The 20,041-nt window shown below is 53.3% G+C and overlaps 8 protein-coding genes across 8 annotated transcripts; 1 reads left to right on the top strand and 7 right to left on the bottom strand.

Annotated features, from left to right (window-relative positions):
* Positions 1–1,082: 1,082 nt before the first annotated feature.
* On the top strand, positions 1,083–2,560 carry UMAG_11070 (putative lipase precursor; the record flags this gene model as incomplete). The annotated part of the gene is made up of 2 exons (XM_011391775.1): positions 1,083–2,210; positions 2,312–2,560. The coding sequence occupies 2 exons, from the start codon at positions 1,083–1,085 to the stop codon at positions 2,558–2,560; spliced, it is 1,377 nt and encodes a 458-aa protein (XP_011390077.1).
* Positions 2,561–2,909: 349 nt separating this feature from the next.
* Positions 2,910–4,113, bottom strand: UMAG_03411 (putative endo-1,4-beta-xylanase; the record flags this gene model as incomplete). Its single annotated transcript, XM_011391581.1, has 3 exons — positions 2,910–3,034; positions 3,126–3,543; positions 3,622–4,113. 3 exons carry the CDS (start codon positions 4,111–4,113, stop codon positions 2,910–2,912), a joined length of 1,035 nt encoding a protein of 344 aa, XP_011389883.1.
* A 3,172-nt stretch (positions 4,114–7,285) lies between these two features.
* Positions 7,286–7,837, bottom strand: UMAG_03412 (uncharacterized protein; the record flags this gene model as incomplete). Its single annotated transcript, XM_011391582.1, has 1 exon — positions 7,286–7,837. One exon carries the CDS (start codon positions 7,835–7,837, stop codon positions 7,286–7,288), a length of 552 nt encoding a protein of 183 aa, XP_011389884.1.
* Positions 7,838–8,284: 447 nt separating this feature from the next.
* UMAG_03413 (uncharacterized protein) lies at positions 8,285–9,751 on the bottom strand (the record flags this gene model as incomplete). The annotated part of the gene is made up of 1 exon (XM_011391583.1): positions 8,285–9,751. The coding sequence occupies one exon, from the start codon at positions 9,749–9,751 to the stop codon at positions 8,285–8,287; it is 1,467 nt and encodes a 488-aa protein (XP_011389885.1).
* Positions 9,752–10,183: 432 nt separating this feature from the next.
* On the bottom strand, positions 10,184–12,865 carry UMAG_03414 (putative xylulose-5-phosphate/fructose-6-phosphate phosphoketolase; the record flags this gene model as incomplete). Its single annotated transcript, XM_011391584.1, has 1 exon — positions 10,184–12,865. One exon carries the CDS (start codon positions 12,863–12,865, stop codon positions 10,184–10,186), a length of 2,682 nt encoding a protein of 893 aa, XP_011389886.1.
* Positions 12,866–13,623: 758 nt separating this feature from the next.
* UMAG_03415 (uncharacterized protein) lies at positions 13,624–15,435 on the bottom strand (the record flags this gene model as incomplete). The annotated part of the gene is made up of 1 exon (XM_011391585.1): positions 13,624–15,435. The coding sequence occupies one exon, from the start codon at positions 15,433–15,435 to the stop codon at positions 13,624–13,626; it is 1,812 nt and encodes a 603-aa protein (XP_011389887.1).
* A 905-nt stretch (positions 15,436–16,340) lies between these two features.
* UMAG_03416 (putative carbon source-regulated protein (arabinase)) lies at positions 16,341–17,489 on the bottom strand (the record flags this gene model as incomplete). The annotated part of the gene is made up of 2 exons (XM_011391586.1): positions 16,341–17,309; positions 17,388–17,489. 2 exons carry the CDS (start codon positions 17,487–17,489, stop codon positions 16,341–16,343), a joined length of 1,071 nt encoding a protein of 356 aa, XP_011389888.1.
* A 466-nt stretch (positions 17,490–17,955) lies between these two features.
* UMAG_03417 (putative acetamidase) lies at positions 17,956–19,911 on the bottom strand (the record flags this gene model as incomplete). Its single annotated transcript, XM_011391587.1, has 1 exon — positions 17,956–19,911. One exon carries the CDS (start codon positions 19,909–19,911, stop codon positions 17,956–17,958), a length of 1,956 nt encoding a protein of 651 aa, XP_011389889.1.
* Positions 19,912–20,041: the final 130 nt, after the last annotated feature.

Below are 20,041 nucleotides of genomic sequence, written 5' to 3' on the forward strand. Positions count from 1 at the left end.
GAGTTGACGATCCCATTCGCAGCAAAGCTCCCAGTTGCATGCAGATGCAGGAGTAAGAGTCGCGAGAGTATGTGAAGTGGAAGCCCGAGCCCCGACTAGTGCGAAAGACGGATCGTCTACTCCGACCATGCTTGGTACGTGTTTATTGAATGGTCTCACGACTCCCGGTCATGGGTCACAGTAACATTGTCTTGCTCAAAACATGCGTTTGTGTCTCGGCTGCTTACTGTCGCTTCGCTTAATGTCTGACCTGTGCTCTGCTTCGGTTTTGCCTGTTGCTCAGCCGAAATATCGGGGCGTGACGGTGGCATTCAGCTCCGGTGAACATCATAGCCGAGCACAGAGAAACCGTTAGTGTATTTGTAGGGCTTCTCGCGCGTACATTTCAAGGAATTATGCGGGGCTTAGTTTCTTGGCAATGGACATGCGTTATCCGCAATGCGACTGACTTGCTCATACGTTATGCAACAGATTCGCGTACTCGTTATGCATCATGCGCAATGTGGGGGCGCATCCGCAACGTTATTCAGCCAACTTGGGCGCCGCCGTTATTTGGCACCCTGAATATCATTTTTAGCCTTTTTTTCCGTGCCGGGATTGCAAGGTCGCACAAATGGACATGGTGCTGCTACAGACCGACTCGAATGGCCAGAAGCCGCACATTCTCGAATTCGGCTCCAACCAGACGGCGGCCCGAACGATTACGGTTGCAGAAGGGTTCGTCTAATACTACCATTCGCCCGCGCCCTTCGGCTATTTTGCCTGACGAGATGAACCATGGCTCGCTGCTTACGGTTGTCCCGCACACTGTAGTCGGTAGGTCGCCTGAATATTGCGTCTTGCCTGGCCAAACTCATCATTCGCAATAACCATGGTCCGGCGGCACTGAGTCCAAGAATCCACCCTGTATGGCCTGCGAAGCGAAGATACGTAGGAACAAATGTATAGAGACGGTGCTTTGTTTGAGATGGTACAAATCACCAGATTGATAACCCCAACATCTTGGCCTGATTTACCCGCCACTAGCCTCCACCCCCTCCTTTCGTTCTTCCTTTCCAGATTCGTTGATCGCCTCGGTTCAGATGAGGTTCATTGCTGTTCGGGCTATCGTGACGCTAGCGGCTGCAGCCGCCGTGTCGCTTGCAGTGCCCACAGAGCGAAGGGCAGCGTTCGCCGATCCAAACGACGATCTCTTCTACACCACGCCGGACAACATCAACACATATGCCAATGGTCAGGTCATCCAGTCACGCAAGGCTGATACCGATATTGGGAACAGCAACAAGGTTGAAGCTTTCCAGCTTCAATATCGCACTACCAATACGCAAAAGGAGGCGCAGGCCAACGTTGCTACCGTATGGATCCCCAACAAGCCCGCTTCACCTCCCAAGATCTTCTCTTATCAGGTCTATCAGGACTCGACACAGCTCAACTGTGCTCCGAGCTATAGCTTTTTGAAGGGCCTTGACAAGCCTAACAAAGCTACCACGATCCTCGAAGCACCCATCATCATCGGCTGGGCGCTCCAACAAGGTTTCTACGTCGTCTCGTCTGATCACGAAGGCCCGCGCTCATCGTTCATTGCGGGCTACGAGGAAGGTATGGCTATTCTCGACGGCATACGTGCGCTCAAGAACTACGCCAAACTGCCCACGGACAGCGCGATCGGCTTTTACGGATACAGCGGCGGTGCCCATGCAACCGGCTGGGCAGCTAATCTGGCAGGGAGCTACGCTCCTGAGCACAACATCATCGGTGCTGCCTACGGAGGACTGCCTGCTAGCGCCAGAGACACATTCAACTTCCTCAACAAAGGCGCGTTTGCCGGCTTCGCCATTGCGGGTGTCTCGGGTCTTGCGCTGGCCTACCCGGACGTGGAGACCTACATCCAGTCGCGCCTCAACGCCAAGGGAGAAAAGGTGTTTAAACAGGTCCGAAGTCGCGGCTTCTGCATTGGCCAAGTGGTCCTAACCTACCCATTCGTCGACGCCTATTCACTCATCAACGACACAAACCTTCTCAACGAGGAACCGGTCGCCAGCACGTTGAAATCCGAGACGTTGGTTCAGGCCGAGGCTAGCTACACGGTTCCTGTTCCCAAATTCCCGCGTTTCATCTGGCATGCGCTCTTGGACGAGATTGTTCCCTTCCACTCGGCTGCGACCTATGTCAAGGAGCAGTGTTCAAAGGGCGCCGACATCAACTGGAATGTAAGTGTATTTAATCTTGTAACTTGGACACAGTTTGAGCGAATACTGACGCTTCCAACCTTTGTACTACGATCTCTCGTATGCGGTTTCCATCCTTACAGGTCTACTCATTTGCCGAGCACATCTCTGCCGAGCTTTTCGGCTTGCTGCCTGGTCTCGACTGGTTAAACAAGGCTTACAAGGGTCAAGCACCCAAAGTGCCTTGTGGCGGAGGGGCTCAAAGCGTGATGGGTGCCTCAGGCCCGCCTGCGCAGGACGTTCTGGGAGCTGACCTGGCAAGCCAACTCCGATCTCTCCAGGGTAAGCCTTCTGCGTTTGGCAACAAACCTTTTGGCTCCATCTCCCCCTGATGTTGCCGTGTCATCCATTGTCCTTATGCTACGTTATTTTCGTCTTGGATTCGGTTTCTGTAGTGGAATGTTGAATTTATCGTCCTTTTCACGTAGCTATCTTGCATGTCAGTCGCTTTACAGACTTTGTGCTTACGCTGCATCTGATCGTTGCAAACGCAATGGTCACTGGAATGTTGGTAGTGCTGCAATAACAAAGCCGACTCTGCCACATGCAACCACTTGCCTATCACAGCCAAGAATCACTTTTACAGGGCAAAGATGTTTTGCACTTCCAGAAAATGTTCGGCAGAATCTCATCGAAGTATGTATCTTGGTCTACCAACGAAGGTCACCGGCTGGCCACTTTTCAAGCTTGGTACGAGTTGAGAGTGCTAAGCACGGCGTTGTAAGCAGGCTTCTTCTGGTAGCTGCTGTTCCAAAGCAAAGGGTTGGCGTTTTTCCTCCATGAAGTGTTGTCAGAAACACCCCAAACTATGATCATGATGAGTGCACGCGAGAGCAAAGATAATGTCAGTGAGGGTTAACTCTAGGTCTGGATGCAAGATTGATGTAGGATACGTACCGGTGATGCCAACGCAGTTCTTCTGGTTGAGGCAGGCCTCGGTAGCCTTGGTATACTGGTCAGGGCTGGCTTGAGCAATGTCTAGCTCGGTCATGGCGCACTCCGACGCAGCAGCACAAAGCGCCTGCATGGCACCGCCAACCTTTGAGGCGTCGAGGAAATGACCAGCCGCCTGCAGATGCGATTGAGAGCCGATCCCGTCGATCGGGACACCCTGCGACCGCCACTTTTTGACGTTAGCAACGAGCGACTTGAGCTTCGGATAATCGGGATCGTCGAGATTGTAGTCGTTGATGTAGAGTTTGGCGTTCGGGTCCGCCTTCCTGGCCGCTTCGAAGGCGATCTTGACAAAGTCCTCGCCGAGGAGCTTGTAGAAAACGCTCTCGCGGAATGAACCGTTCTCGTTGAACATCTCGTTCTATTTTGGGACATTATGAAAGCTGAGTCAGTACCTAGTATAGGCATCTGCTTGATACAAACAAGCCACTGTGCTTACCACTACATCCCAGGCGTAGACCTTGCCCTTGTATCTTCCCACAACGGTGGCGATTCGGTTCTGAATTACGTTGGTAAGGTCATTGGCGTCAGTAATGGACGAGACCCATGAAGGAAGCTGCGAGTGCCAGACGAGCGTATGACCTCGGATCAGCTTTCCATTTGAGGTGGCAAAGTCTACGAGCCGATCGGCATTGCCAAAGTTAAACGTGCCGCGCTGCGGTTGAGTGGCATCCCACTTCATCGAATTTTCCGGGGTCACCTGACCCATCTCAGCCTTGATGATGTTGCTGATCTGCCAATTGCCCAACGTGCCCGGGTCGGCGCAAGTACCAAAGTACTTGCGACCATCCGACTTGATGGCTGCGTTGAGCGACGAGCCAGCTCTCTGCGAGAACGCCTCGTGTTTGCACTTGGCAGGGATCAGCGTGGCGGTCACGGCTGAAGAAGCTGCGAGAAGGGCGGAGAGGAGAACGAGAAAGTTGGTCTTCATTGTGGAGGTAGGCTCTAAGATGTCTTTGTAAGGGAGTTTTGGACGATGCTGAGAAAGGACGGCTTAGGGAAGCAACAACCTTTATACGCTGCTTCGAGAAATGGTCAAGCGCTTAGCGAAAGAGCCTGACACTTTGCCATCCTTACATTTCTTGTGTGATTCATGTTCGAGGTAGGGACAAGAGCCTTAAGCGACGAACGTATTGCACTGTAGCTCTTGAAGGATCGAGGGACTAGTTGCTGTGGCAGCACAGCTGTAGTGACGTAGAGAAATTGTTGGAAGGAGGCACAGGATGCCGTGTGACGACCGGCGAATTTCACCTGCCGCCCATGCTATTGCTTGCTTGCCACCTGCCATGTAGCTGCATTCTAAGGGCTCCGACGGTGCGTGCAGCTCACAAGTTGACAACGACACCGTCATAGGCGAAGAAAGTGTCAACAAGCTGTAGTAAGCAGACCAATTCGGTCACGAGGGTCGGATCATGCCCTTCCACCAACGACGGGAGAAACAGCTGTGAGACTTGCAGAACCTTGTGCAGTCAAGATGTGTCTTAAACCCGGTCGCAGTTCCACATACTTCTCACGCTAGCAATCTGAGCAGCGCCTGACTCGGGAACTGTTTCGATCGCATAGCTCATGACCATCACTGTTCCTGAACGGTTCATTCAAATTCGGACAAGTCGAACTGGGGTGTAGATCCGGCCGTTCCAAAGTCGCCGGTGATAGCAAGCCTTGGTAAGGTGAGAGTTGTGCACATCTCGACAGGCAGCGGCGGCGGTAGTCCACCGAAGCCTGTCCTACTGTGCCTGTTGGAGCGTCCGACATCCTAGAGAAGACTGGTGAAACTGGTCACGATACTCTCGACACCGTGCACAAATGCACGATGGTGGAGCTGTGACGTTGTATTGTGCTCGTTTATCGCGCTGGCACATGCAACCAAATGACGTTCAAAGAGAACCTTAGGCGAGAGCACGCCGACGCAGGGTCCGCCAGCGAGACAAGCACGTTGTCGCGATTTACAATTGCCATGCAGCTCATCGCCGCTGTGACCTCGGACTAAGACGAGAGTCTATTCCTAGTCTACCTGATTCGTAGTCTTTCTTTGCTTCGCAAGTCACCGGCCAACGTCCTTCCGTTCGCTCTGTACTCGTCCGTACATCGAACGTTTGAAAGAGGTACAACCATGCACGCCATCAATTTTAATTGGTTGTTGTTTATTGCAGCAGAGAAGCCAACCGAGTGCAAGAGATTGCCGAAGAGACATCTCCGTACCGCTCGGCTCTGGCCAGATCGTGCCTTGTCCATCCTCGTTGTGGGCTTTACACTTTTGTGCAGAGACGAACTGAGTACATAGGGGGAGGTAGAGGTGCTAAGGGGTTCGGCCTCGAATGCATGGCGTGGGAGCGAACGCCATTGGTTTGTCTCGTAGTGACCACACACGTTCCGTTACGCAGTTGGCAACACCGACGAGTACCGTGGCTTCTGCTGGCATAGCAAAACATTTGAGTCGTGAGTGCAGGTCATCGCACGTGCTACCATCACGGATCTCTGCCGCGTCACAGTCGTGAGAGTTTTGCAAGCGTTCCATTCACTATTCACGATTCACGATTCACGATTCACGATATTTCACGATTGATAAATATTTTTTCCATACAACTCGACACTCGTGACGTGTTTATCTCCGATGCTCACCCAGTTCGCTTCCTCTTCGGGCCTCAAAGCTTCAGTCGGATCCATCTGTTCCTTCCTCTGGCTTTTTCCTTCGATCATCAGTCTGCTTTGAGCCTAGCAGATTCAGCGTTCTTACCGCAACATGCCGATCGAGCCGCGATCGTTTCTCGAAAGGTAAACAGCTTTGCTAGCAGCGAAAAGTCGTGGATCGTGGCCTAGTCAACACACACTGGACTCCAACCTCCGACTCCGAGACTGAGCGTTTACGATTCTATTCACGATTCATATTTTGATTTGCAGTCGTAAGTCTGTGGCCGTGGTGCGCATCAAGTTTAAATACAAAAATTTGCAATCGTGAATTCGTACAGTAATTCACGATTCAGGACACGGACGTGCGATCGCCCTTTCCTTTCATGACCATGACACAAGCACGAAGGGAGTCGTGAGTGTCATGTTCGCCAGTCGTGAGTGGAAAGGTTCCATCACCATGCATCGTACAATAGCTCATATCACGAGGACTCGATCCAGGCGGATTCGAGTCCAAGTTGCCTACCACTTTACCAGCCTCGTACTTTCACATTACAATATCATTCACGTCCTTTGCCATAGACAATCCAACAAATCCTCCTTTGGATCCACGTGTCTCTAGGCTAACTTAGCAGCTAATACCGCCTGGGATGAAACGGGCTCTGAGCTCTGATGAATAACGCCGATTGCGCGCAACTGAGAGCCACAACGGAGAAAGAAGCCATACGAAAAAACACCAAGCGTGTTGATCAAGACGAGCCTCAGATGGAGCCCACTTTGGGAAATCTGATTGGCTTGAACTGAGCATTTCTGATCAGCGCCATGACATACTAACCACGTCTATGAAGCTGCGTCGAGATACTCTGGCTCTAGTCACCGTTTTGAGCCAAAGCAAGGCGTAACGTGGACAGGCGCGCTCTCGGCCCCCAGCCGTATTCCTTGCACACAGCAGAAAGGGGCCTAAGTCTCAAGGTAAGCCCGAGCGCACTGGAAGCTTGGCTGCGCAAGTCTCGTTCCTCGTTGCTCTGATTCTAGGTTGCCATCTTTCGCAAGGTCACAGTGACAAAGCTTTTTCTCGGGTCGAATACCGGAGCGCACGTCACCGAGTTCAGAATGCAAGTGCATACGAGACCAATCTCGCGACGGACTAGTAGAAGCACAACAATTACAGCTCGGCCAAGTCAGATTCACGACTGAACCGTGAATCGGCGTGTTTCTGAATCACGGAGGTCAGTCACGAATTTCGCCCGCCTGGCTCGCCTGTCAAACCAGGTCAAGACTCGGCCGGCGCCGCTTTGCAAACACAGAGGTAAATGGTGCGTCGTAAGCTATATTATTATATACAACTCGGTTTTGCTTGCCGACTAGTCTGTGACTCCAACTGTCTCGTGTCTGTCCTTCATTCTGCTAGAGCGACTAAAAGCAACCAACCTGACGACGACTCTTCAGCATTACCTGTTTGTGCTTCTCCAAGACTATCCGATATGTGAGGCCATTCTTGATCCTGAGCTCTCTTCTGTCTGCTTGGCTTCTGCCGCTATCTGCTCCGCCTTCGTCTTGAGAGCGATGTTGAATGCCTCGAACCCATTCCTAGTCTTAGCGCCCAGTCCCAACCAGCTCATCAAGGGAGTATACAATACTCCACCGAACTCTTCCCTGTGCACCAGCCTGGTTTCCTTCTTTCCCTCCTCCGTTTCTTGTTCTTCCAGCAAGAACAAATGCTTGCCATCGAATAGTCCGCTGATGTTGGCAAGATGACCTTGCCATCCAAATCCCTTCTCGTCCTTATGCACAATAGTGGGAATGAGCGCCATAGCCGACCCGCTGGGTGGATGAATTGTGACATTCAGCTTATCGCCAATCTCAATCGCTTCTTTCTTCTCCACAGGCTGGATGAAGGTGATGAAGCTCGACCAACTTGGGTACGACGCAAAGTCGAGCAGAACAGCGTGTACCGTCGAGAGCGGAGCAGAGATCAAGACCGAGGTTTCGATTGTTCGCGATTCCGGATGTGATGGATTCGACATTCTTGTAATTGACCTTGGAGCCGCTCGTGATCGTTCCCAGAGTTGTTATTCGCGTTTGGGAGTGGTCAATGTGATCGTGACAAGTCAAGAAGGGCCAAAGATACTACGTGCACCAAGAATTCTCAGCTAGATTCACGATTTTCACGAGTCGTGATTGCTGGATTAAGCTACTCACGACTTTCTGCTTCAGGGTCCCGCCTCTGAGTCGCTTGTGTTGAAACCTGGCCAGAAATCATGAATCCGGCGGAGCTTCAATCACGAATCCCAAGCGGAGCCACTCTACATCTCCGTGGAGATCGCACCCACCATTTCTGCTTCCATGCTCGCACGTCATACAGCGCAGACGCAATTATCGTACAGAGCATTTTTGACATTGCTACAAATGATCATCGGCACCACTCGAAACAGCATTACTCGACGCTGATGGATTCATCGACGTTTTTGTAACTACTGCTTACCACGAACCCAAGCATCAATCACCTCCTTGGCCATCTCCCCCTCTTCGTCCGTCCTACACACCAACCAAGGCACACACTGACCCATCGCCGTGGTCCTATTTGTCTGTTCCAACCTCAACTCCTCTCTCTTCAACTGCCAACACTTGCTTTCATCTTCCTTCGCTCGTACCACGCTCTCGCCAGAAACGCTTACACTGCTCAACTCTACCTTGCTCGCCAACTCTGCCCACAACTCGTGACTCTTCTCCCCGATTCCGCCCGCCAACACCACCGCGTCCACGCCACCCGCACTGCACATCTTCAACACATACGCCCCAATGAAGCCCACGATCCGATCAACAAACATATCAAACGCCAATACTGCCGATCTGTCCTTACTCCTCTCCTCTTCTTTGTGTTTGCCCATCGTTCTGCCTTGTAAAAATTCGTTCCTCCTCTGAACGATCTCGGCAAAATCACTACTTCCGGCTACCGCTTTGAACCCACTGTGCTTGTTCAACACCACCTCTGCTCTCGACACCCGAATTCCATCGGCGATCTCCACCGTTCCGTCCTTTCCTCCAGGGAGCGTTGCGCTTGACAGGTGGAGAGCTAACACCGGATCTACCGAGCCGCTCCTCGTGCCACCCGGCAATCCTTCCAACGGAGTCAAGCCCATCGATGTATCGAAGCTTCGACCCCGTACCACACTGCAGATCGAACTTCCACTGCCTAAATGGAGCATGATCAAGTTGAGATTGTGCGCATCTTTGTTGATCGATCGAGAGACCGTGCTGAGAACCGAGGCGTACGACAGCCCGTGGAATCCCCATTTGCGCAACTTCATCCCTCCAGGAAGTCGCTCGCCTGCCAGATTGGGATCGACCATGTATCCGCTCTTCACCTCATCCATCGACCGGTGGAAGTTGGTGTCGAAACAGCACACATTCGTATGCTTCCGATTCAGCTCCGTCGAGTTGAGACAGACCTTGATCAGTTGAACGCTGACAGCGTTGTGCAACGGCGCGAATTCGGCGAGGAACTGCAACGTGTGGAGGTGGTGTTGGTCGTCACGCGTGATCGAAACACACTGGTCCAGGTGTGCGCCATGCACGATTCTGTGTACCACCGTCATAATACCCAGACCCTCACCGAGTAGATCGGCCATTGTCGAGAAAAGGTAAGCGAGCACTTCGCCCGAAGCGATCTCGCTCCACTCCTTCGTATCGCTGTGGTGCTTGTCGTTGGAAGAGCAGAACATGTCGACTCGCGCAGTGTCCGAGGACGAGTCAAGTTTGATCGACCCACCGATCAAAGCGATCGAATCCGGTCGATAGGTCGACACATCGAACAGCTTGAATTTGAGCGACGAAGAGCCGGCATTCAGGCACAGCATTCGACCGAAGCGCTGGCCGCTATTCGCCTCCTTCCCACCTTGAAGAGTCTTGCTGAAGCCTAAATGGATGAGGTTGTCCATGATTGCTGTAGTACGATGCCGTTGTGTGCCAGAAGGATAGCGAAAGGTGTGGAGCTCGGACAAAAAAAGTCGATTGAGGTTGATGGTTGAGAAAGAAGCGCGTCATCTCTCTCACACATTTGCCAGGCTTTCATCCTGCGACCTTTGTCACTCAAATCTGTCTGACATCAGCCAGACGCTCGCTCATGACTCAGCTTACACTCGCACAGACCAGCTCGCACCTTTCACTGGTTGCAATGACCTCATTTCGGCCATCGTTCTGTGCTCCACACTCAAGCATCACTGACAGTTCCCGCAGAAACAGAGAGTCGATGCAAAGAAACGGTGCTACATTGCCAGATTGCGATCATTTGTGCTGAAGAAAATGCTGCTCAACGGAACAAACTAGAAACTTAGAGACTTGGAACGAGCACTGCAACAACCGTGAGCGGCTCACTCGGCATCAACCTCATCTGGATCTCGACCATTGCGATTGATATACTGCTGCCACTCCTCTCGCCTCTGCTTCCACTTTCTCGCAAGCATGTCGAATCTTTGACTCTGAGCCATCTTTTGGAGTCGCTCGTTGACTTTGGCTCGACGATGCTTCTTAAGCTCGAGATCGCGTTGGATGAGCTCAACAGCTCGGCATGCAACGGTGAAGCGGTCGACGCCATTGAGCTTGAGCATATTCCAGGGCGTAGTGGTGCTGCCTTCCTCGATAAAGCCGTGCACGGCCATGGGACGTCGACCCATCTCGCCAGACAGCCGGTCGCCGAGTAAGCCCTTGATGGCGGTGGTGTAGCCGTGGAAGTTAAACAGGATGGGAACATCGCGTGTGAACAGGCCGTCAAAGAGCTCTTGGCTCAGCGCGTGAGGGTGCACCGAGTTTTCGCTAAGGATCATGAGGTCGGTAACGTTGATGAAGCGCACGCGCAAAACATCCTCCGGCGCCTGCCTTGCACTTCCATCGCTCTTGGCACTGTCGTCAAGCTGCGCTCCTCGGAGCAGCTCTGTAGCCGCAATCGCTTCCGCCGTCGTCTCGGTACCAATGCCTACAATCACCACATCCGGCTCTTGACCACCGTCGGTCGAGTAAGCATGCCAAATCGATGCGCCCGCCTTGCAATGCGCATTTGCCTCGTCCTCGCTCAGATACACCCTGGTCTGATGCTTACTGCCGACCACCAGGTTCACATAGTTGTGGCTGCGCAGGCAGTGCGACAGTGTCGACACCGCACAGTTGGCATCCGGCGGCAAATAGACACGTGCAACATTGTGCGGGAGATCCAGCACCGAGTTGATTAGACCTGGCTGCTGATGGCTGGCGCCATTGTGCTCTTGTCGCCACAACGTCGAACTCATCACATACGTGATCGACGGTACTGGTGATCGGTAATCCGTCGTCTTGGCCACCTTGACAAACTTGGCAAATTGCGCCATCATAGTCGTCACAATGCCCAAAAACGACTCGTAGCTCGGAAAGAGACCGATTCGACCCGTAAGCGCGTACCCCTGTGCAAAGCCTTGCAGCGTGTGCTCGCTAAGCATCTCGATAACGCGCCCAGACCGAATCCCCTGCTGACGCTCTTGTGGCGTCACAATACTCTCGGAATCGTGTTCGAATTTGCGTGCTTTCAAGCCTTGTACTTTGAGCGTGGCATCGAGCTTATTCGAGACGAGTTCGTCGGGTGAAAAGATGAGCAGTCGATCCGGATTTTTGGGCAACAGCGCTGCCAGATATTTGCCGCATTGCTCCATGGCTGAAGCTTTGGATCGTGTGTTGCCACGGCTGTTGTCCGACGACTCTGAGCTGACCATGTAAGCGCTGGTGCTTACATCTTGCAAGTCAGCGCTCTTTTCGTAGATCTCGCGGATACGACCCAGGCGGAGCTCATCACTAGGCAGCATGCGTGTCACAAGAGGATTCAGCCTGAGTTGGCCCGAATCCGACTGCAACCAGCTACGTGGCTTATACGATTCGAGCCAGCTTTCGAGGATGGAGAGATGCTCATCGGCGCCCGACCAAGCGCCGAGCTTGACAGGCACTTGGTGGCTTCGAAACGAACCCTCGATCTGCTGACCATCAACCTGAACGGGCGCACCCCATCCTTTCGGCGAGGTCAAGATGATCATAGGCCAGCGCGGTTTCTTTTGAGCTTCGGCCTGACGTGCCGCCTTCTGGATGTTATCGATCTCACTCAGCGCCCAGTCGAGGCTGGCTGCCATATCGACATCAAACGCTGTGGCCTCGTGGTCACCAGGAATCGTGTGCTTAGTACCGAGATGTTGGTAGTAGTCGACAAAGCGCACCTGATAGCCGTAGCCGACGAACAGCGCCAGCAGCTCGGTGCGATCCATCGTGCCAAAAATCGTCTTTTCGCTGATCTTGAAGCGGTTCAGATGCAGAATGGGCAAGACGGCACCCGACTCGCAAGGGTCAATGAACTTGTGTGAATGCCACGCGGTTGCAGTCGGACCGGTCTCCGCCTCTCCGTCTCCGATGACGGCAAATGCGATGAGGTCAGGCTTGTCCATGACAGCGCCATGTGCTACCGAGAGCGCATAGCCGAGCTCGCCTCCTTCGTGAATCGCACCAGGTGTTGTCGCCGTCACGTGCGATGGACGTACCGTGTTGGGCCAGCTAAAGTTCCTGACAAACGCATGTAGACCCTGGTGCGAGACCGATTCCTCTGGATAAAATTTCGAGATAGAACCTTCGAGGTACAGGCAGCTGAGGATGGCTGGAGCACCATGTCCTGGACCAGTGATAAAAATGGCTCTGTGTCTGCCATACGAATCGGTGGCTGTGTTCCTTTCGATGCGTGCTAGAAGGGCCGATACGTGCGCATAAACAAAGACGAGGCCAGGAACGGTGCCAAAGTGACCAAGCAGTCTCTTCTTGACGTGAGCCTTATAGTCGAGCGGCTCTTCCAGGAGCACATTGTCCTGCAAGTAGATCTGGGCTACAGCAAGGTAGTTGGCAGCCTTTTGAAAAGCTTGGATCGACTCGAGATCATAGCGCTCCGACCTACGGTCCACGTCAGGCAGAACAAGATAGGTCTCCTGGTCTCGCAAAGGTTGGTTTGCGTCGATACGAGACGGGATGAGGTGGAAACCAAGTGGCGCCGACATGCTTGACGAGCTTAACGAGGCTGGGTTTCCAGAGAGCTTGTCGAAAGAGAGATGCTGTCCAGAGGGGAAGAGGAAAAGCAAGGGCCTATGGGAAGTGGACAAGGTCTTGTTCCGAATTGAGAACGGCTTTTATTCGATCGTTTTCTGTGTCGAGTCCTGCTCAACTCGATACACGATTGTGAGAGGATGCCTGACTCTGGATGTGCCTGTCTCACGGTCTGACACGGAAAGACACATCGCGGAGACTCGAATGTGGAAAGAGAGTGTGTGTTTGATTGAGTAAAAGAATCAAGTGATTGCATGCACTATCTGAGAGAGATCGCGCAAGATCGGAGTGAATCAGCTGCGCAGTCATCCACGATGGCTCCAAGAAAGCGATGCGCAAATGCGAAGGCAGGATCTTCGTGAATCACGAATGCTGCTCTGCGTTGCTTGACAGCACGTCCTGTTTCTAGCTGCACATCCAAGTGTCAGCAGCTGCCAAGACGACTGCGGATGAATCATCATCAACCGACGATTGAAACGTAACAGTCACGAGTAACAACGAAATTCGTAATTAACGTGTAAAAGTTATCAAGATGCGAGAGTCGTGAGTCTCCAAGGCTATGGATATTAAGATCGGGAGATCGACTACCAACCATACATTCGTGAATCAACAAAGGGCTTTGTGCTTCCCGACTCGCTCTGCATACCATACGTGTCAAGGTCGCTGTGACCCCAAGCTAGGTCGACTCTAGGCTGGTCGGAGTCTCAAGGTATTACTTCGAGAGCAAATACTGCTGCTTGACTTTTTCAAAGTCCCTTGCGCCTCGTGTGTAAAACAAGACGTTGTCGACGATCCACACAATCGACAGCAGCAATCGGAGGCTTGAACGGTACAAGAACATCGAGAGCGGAGTGAGCAGATATTTCGCGATCCAATTCTTCTGGCCCAGTTTGGCCGCCCGGTACTCTGGCACGTCGCCCAGCCGGAAGAACGAAGCGATTTGTTGAAAGTAGCTCCAGTAGGAGCTTGGTCGGGTCGAGGCAGGAAGGCCAGTGTAGATGAAATCGTTGGCGATCGGGTGGTCGCTTCTCCAAGCAAATGTCAGCTGGAAGCCTGGGTAGAGCGTGGATACTCGACCGTCGGCATTTGTGTACCAACCCTTGCAGCCGGATGTGTAGATGAGATCCTTCATCTGGTGGCGGATCATGGCGTCTTCCTTGTCCTGTGCTTCCTGTTTCACATCGACTGTATGTCCTGCGGATCGTTGCAAGGGTGACAGCTTGCTTGGGCCAGCCAGGAAGATGGGTTTAAAGATGGTGCACATGAATCGTACCGAGCTCTCGATGGAAAAGATGGCAGAAAAGTGACCCGTAGTGGCGTTGGGTCCCCAGAGCAACGCCAAGTTGGGGAAATCATGGCAAAGTGTCGAACGGTAAGCCTGTGGCGCACCGCCCTTCCTCCAGACTTCGTTTAGCTCCTTTCCGTTGCGCCCTCTCACCTTCATCTGCACGGCCGTCTCGCCCGTCTTGAAGCCAGACGCCAGGATAATAACATCCGCCTTGAGCCTGCGTCCGGACTGGAGCACTACCTCGTTCTCGGTGATCTTGACAGCCTGATCGGTGACGAGCTCGACATTGTCGCGGTTCAAGCACGGAATATAGGCATCGTCAAACACACGGCGCTTGCAAGCCACGCTGAGCTCTTGTTGCGTCGGGATGAGCAGGTGATGGTACCTCTCCGGAGCGACGGTGGACACGTAGAGCTGCGAGCTGGCAGCAAAGCGATCGCGTGCGGCTTTCCCTTCGCGGTTCCAAGCCTGAATGAAGTGGATGTCAAGAAAAAGGGTAAAGATGGTGCGTTCAAGCAGGATAAAGCCAGGGATGTTGCGTTCCAGCCAACGGAAGGCGGGGCCGGAGAAGGGATTCACTGGAGTGGGAGCGTACCAGTGCTTGGCTCGAGCGATCTGGGTAACCGACTTGACCTGCTTGGCGATTGAGGGGACAATTTGCGTGGCTGAGCAGCCATTGCCGAGGACGACAACATGTTTGTCTTTGAGATCGACCGACGTGTCCCACTTGGCTGAGTGGAAGAGCGGACCTTTAAAGCTCTGCCAGCCGTCGACGTCGCATTCTCGTGGCACGCTGAGCGCTCCCGAGCCGTTGACGAGTACGCGTGTAGTGACAACGCCGTGCTCGTGGCCATCCACAGAACGGTACTTGACCCTCCAGTGAGTCTGTTGCTCGACCCATTCAGCAGAATAGACATCTGCATTGAAGTGGGCAAACCGATCAAGCCCAAACGTGCGTGCAGTATCTTGGAGGTAGCTCTCCATCTCGGGCTGTCGAGCCATAAATTCATTCCAGCTCTTCTTCTGATAGAACGAGAAAGAGTAGAGGCGTGAAGGCACATCGCAAGCAGCTCCGGGGTAGCGGTTGTGGAACCAGGTGCCTCCGAACTTGCTTCCACGTTCGAAGATCTTGATCTTGGTGAGGCCGATCCTGCGTTGAAGCTCGCAGGCGGCAGCAATGCCAGAAGGGCCTGCGCCGATGATGACGGCCTCGTATTCGGTGTTGGTGCCAGCCATCTTTGCGAACAAGAGAAAAAGGTAGATAGATCAACGTGTGTGGGTTGAAGGGTAACAACGTCGGATGGACGAGCACAGAAGGTCGGAGGGGCCCAGAAGGTTGGGATTTGTGCAGTGTGCGTCGCCTCGGCTTGGCAACAACAACAAGGTTGCCGCAAGTGCTGTCTTATACTGTGCTGTACGATACTGTTGCATACAAGTGCTGCCTTGTCTCCTTTATAAGCTCGGGCCGTGGCTGAATCGAGTGGACTTGCGGCAACACCGAACATCGCAGTTGGCGCAACCGCGGACCCAACCTTGTTGCCAATATCATTCTGGGACTGTAAGCTAGGCGATCTTCCTCTAGTTCTATGTCACTTGTCAAGAGTGAAATCGTCTTGTTCCGCGGCTCACATGTCACAGACGCGCTGTGTACACAGCATCCGCGCTCGTGTAACGTGGAATTCGTGATTTGTGATTTCTGATTCGCTATTCGCGATTAACGCCTGCCCCGCACGCCCACGCGGCCAATTCGGCTTGGCAGTTGTGTGTCACAGAGTTTGGGGGAAACCCCGCAGTGTCAGTGACTCGTGACACGTGACGAGTGACGTGCCTCGTGTGGCAACCTCGCAGCGGTGTTTTCGCATCCGAACTCAGCCACGCGTCACAGCGTGGCGCGTGGTTACGGGTCAACTGAAGCCAGCATCGAGGTTAGGTCGGCTGAGAGCCGCGCAAGGATACAGTATCCAGAGTCACGGAGTGAAACAACATCAACACGACATTCACGAGTCTGTGAAGCACGACTCACAAATCGTCGATCGTGAATAAGTTCGCCAAAATCTCGCGCATATCTGGGAAAGCATGGATCGCATCCGCTGATCAAACACACAATCGTGAATGGGTCGAGACGTGAGAACTGGTGCGGCTTACACCTGCGAACGAAGTACATCGTACTGATTCTGGTTGAGCGGAATAATGGTTCCGTGTCGAGCGTGATTGCTCGGCTCGCCAGCATTGCCATCCAATGTCCATTTGCCCTGTGCGGCATCGATCGAGTTGAACGCTACGTAGCCGCGGTTATTGTATTCGTCGACGTACAGCCAAGTCTTGCTAGCATCCTGATTGTCGACAAAGCCAGTTGGGCCTTCGTTTGCACCAATGACGCCAGCACCAATGTTTTCAGTCACCTTGGTCCATGTACCATCCACTGTACCGTCCGAGGACTTCTCCTGGTAGACGGTGAGAGGGTGAGGGTCAGAAGTTGGGTTCTCGTTCTTGATGAACCGATACAGGGAATCCTCGGTCTTGAGGAAAGTGAGATCGAGCGTCGAATCGTTGTGTCTATCCACATACACTTGAGCCTCGCTGAAATTTTCAAAGTCCTTGGTGCTTGAACGCATGATCCTGTAGTACGACGCACCCGTATGGTGGGTATCTTCCTCGGCGAACAGCTGGCTGCTGAAGTAGACGTCGTACTCTCCGGTTTGCTCGTTATACAGCGCCTCGGGAGCCCAAGCACTTCCTGCTCGTTGGTCGATCACCTCGACTAATTTGGGTTGCGACCACGTTGCCAAATCATCCTCACTCTTCCATACCACGATGGAACGACTGCCTCGCTGAGCTGCATCCGACCACGAGGTACCCGATCCAATGTTGAGATCGGTTGCAAGCAGGTAGAAGCTACTACCGTCTGCGGAACGGACGATACTCGGGTCGCGTACACCTTTCGTTCCTACGGTCGAGACGAGAACAGGCTGGCCTGAGTTGACCACGTCCCAGCTGTTCGGCGAGTTGTCGCGCGAGACGGCGGCAAAGATCTGCTCCTGACCCGCGCCGTTGCCGATAAAGTAGTAGAAGCCGTAGCCAACGTAGCTAGAGTCGGCTCGCGTCGTGAGCTGTACAAGTCGAAGCTTTCAAAGCTTACATTAGCTTGGCTCTGCAATACAAGCAATCGATGGTCTGCGTTCACTTACGTTGATTGAGGAGTGGCGTAGAGGACTAGCTAGCCCGCCTGAGGTGCTCAGCAATGCGAACGAGCCAGCTACCAGAAGTGTCTTCTTGAGCTGTGTCCACATGTTGTATCTTTTTTGGCCTCATCGAGTTTCACCGCAAACCTCGCGGTGTCGTGATCTCTTTATACCCGACGCTCACCCCACCCCGCTTTGTCTTGAGCCTCCAGACTGCATCGTTCTGGAATTGCCGCTATTCAAGCCACACATACACTATGCCGCGATGGTCTTCCACGCTCAAGAGCGCGCCTACACCTAACTTCATGTTGCATCATCACTCGAAAAGTTGACCGATGCCGACAAAAACCGCGTCCACGCTACTGCTCGGAAATCTCACACTTTGCATCCCTAAGCGAAACTCTAGTACCGGAGATCTTCGTGCACGGCTGCTTGCTCGGACGTTCTTGGCGCAAACAACAGTTGGGCGACATCAAGGCACCATGCTGCCATCAAAGAGATATCCGAGACAGGTTGTAGTGTCTCGCTTTTGAGCTAAAGGAGTGTGCATGTACATCAGGATCGCAGAAAGCCGTCACTTGCTGCCTACAATATGCTGAAGTAGCTCGGCATACTTTACCAGTTCTTCATCCCTGTACCTGCGTCCAATCAGCTGCAAGCCTACCGGAGCACCGTCAAACACTTGTCTGTGCTGTTGATACTCTTGCGTGTTGTGCTTGTCGAACTCGCTCATCCAGTCGTGCTTGTTGGTGTAGGCAAACTCGCCACTACCAGCAGCGACGGCTTCGAATTGCTGATCAGCCTTGGCATCCGCCTTGAAACCGGACGGGAACACCACTCCTGGATAGTCGACCAGGTTGAAAACGCTCGTGTAGCCCCAGTATGTAACTGTTGCCGGTCTGGGCGCCACATTGCCCATGACAGGAGTCAGCAGACAGTCGAGTTCGAGCAGGTTCCACGCTTGCAGAAACTCTTTTCTGAACGCCTCGCGGATGCGAATGTTGGCGCACGACTCAGAGTAGGACAGTTCGTCCAGTTTGCGCATTGTCGAGTCGCGAGCAGCGTCGGCGTCGAGATCAGCCGTGAAGGAACGGACAAAGGGTTCCGATAGGATGAACTGCGTCAGAGCGAGCAGCGGTTCGCCAGTAGCTTTGGCGAGCAGAGCAAACATCTTACCAGAATCCATAAAGTAGAGTGATCGGATCACGTCCCACGCACGACGGTGCAGGTCACGCGGGTTCCAACGTCGAAGTTGAATGCGTGGCAGATGAGAATCTGTTTGACTAGCAAACCGATTCAGCTGCTCGACCCAGTTGCAAAGCGCACGTCGCACAGGCGTCGTCGGACGAACGACACCGTCCTCCATCATTACCCCAACAATAATAGGCTTGGTTCGCGACGCGCCATTCTGCAGTAAGGTGTCCACCTTACGCCAGGGCATTGGCAACACGGTATGGTCCCAGTCCCACGGTCTAGTGTTCTGATTCATAAGGCTCGACATGAACAGCTCGAGATCTCTCAAACTCTTGGCCATTGGCCCTAACGACGATCCCACCGCCTCATTTCCGGGCATGGTCGAGCGTATACCTGCATATGGCAGCCTCTGTGTAGTAGGCCTGATGCCATATAGTCCGGTCACGCCGCACGGCTGACGGATGCTTCCACCGATATCCGAGCCCACGCCCATCGCACTACCGCCACCGGCGACCAACGCACTCTCTCCACCACTCGAACCACCTGGGCTCAAGGCGAGATTGCACGGGTTCAACGTTTGGCCGTACAAGTTGCTCGTCGTGTCGAGATGCATAATGCCCTGGGGCACGGTTGTTTTGGCCAGGATGACCGCATCGTTTTGCAGTAGTAGCTTTGCAATGCTGGAATCGACTGGCTCCTCTGCCACATATCCACCTTGGGTTGACGCCAAGAGCTGCACCTGCTGCCGAGTGAGATTCCGGTTGACGAGCGGGTGTGAAGCAGGGTCGGGCAGGACGTCAAAGACGAAGCCACGTTGGTTTCCGTGGCTTCCATAGGACATTTGACCCTTGATACTCATCGGCAGGCCGAAGAGTGGACCTAGCTGGTCCAGTCGACCTTGCTCTTGGAGCAGGGCACGCTTAGCATCGAGCTCTTTTGCGCGCTGGATGGCTTGTTGAGCAAAGAGATGCGAAAGACAGTTAGTAGCCTGATGTACTATGCATGCACGCTTCAAAAAGAGTTGTACTAAATCTTGAACAGACACCTTGCCGGAACGTGTGAGTTGGACAATGCCAGTTGCATCGAGTCCATCGAGAAGGGGATCGAGCTCGGAAGACCAGATTTGTTTGGTAGATGGATGGCCAAGCAGTGAGGAAAGAGAGGGACCGGGTTTCGCATTGGAAGGGTTGATGTAGTGAGAGTTTGCGTTGTGTGCCCATTCGGTGAGATGTGGATCTTGCGAAACGGCGGCGGCGGGTATGGGGAGTTGCTTGCGATGCTCGGCGGCGATTTCTTGCCATGTGTTGCAGGCTTGAAAGTTGGCGTTGGACGGCATTTCGAGCGCGGATGAGCGTTTAAGCTGGTATGGAGCTGGCAGCAGTTTGCACTATGGGTGATGGATGCAAGTGTGAGCAAGTCAAGTAGCTGGAGCGTTGCTGGTGAGTCAAACCAAGACGAGGTCCATC

This window comes from Mycosarcoma maydis, chromosome 9 (genome assembly GCF_000328475.2).
Source record: "Mycosarcoma maydis chromosome 9, whole genome shotgun sequence".
NCBI lineage: Eukaryota > Fungi > Basidiomycota > Ustilaginomycetes > Ustilaginales > Mycosarcoma > Mycosarcoma maydis.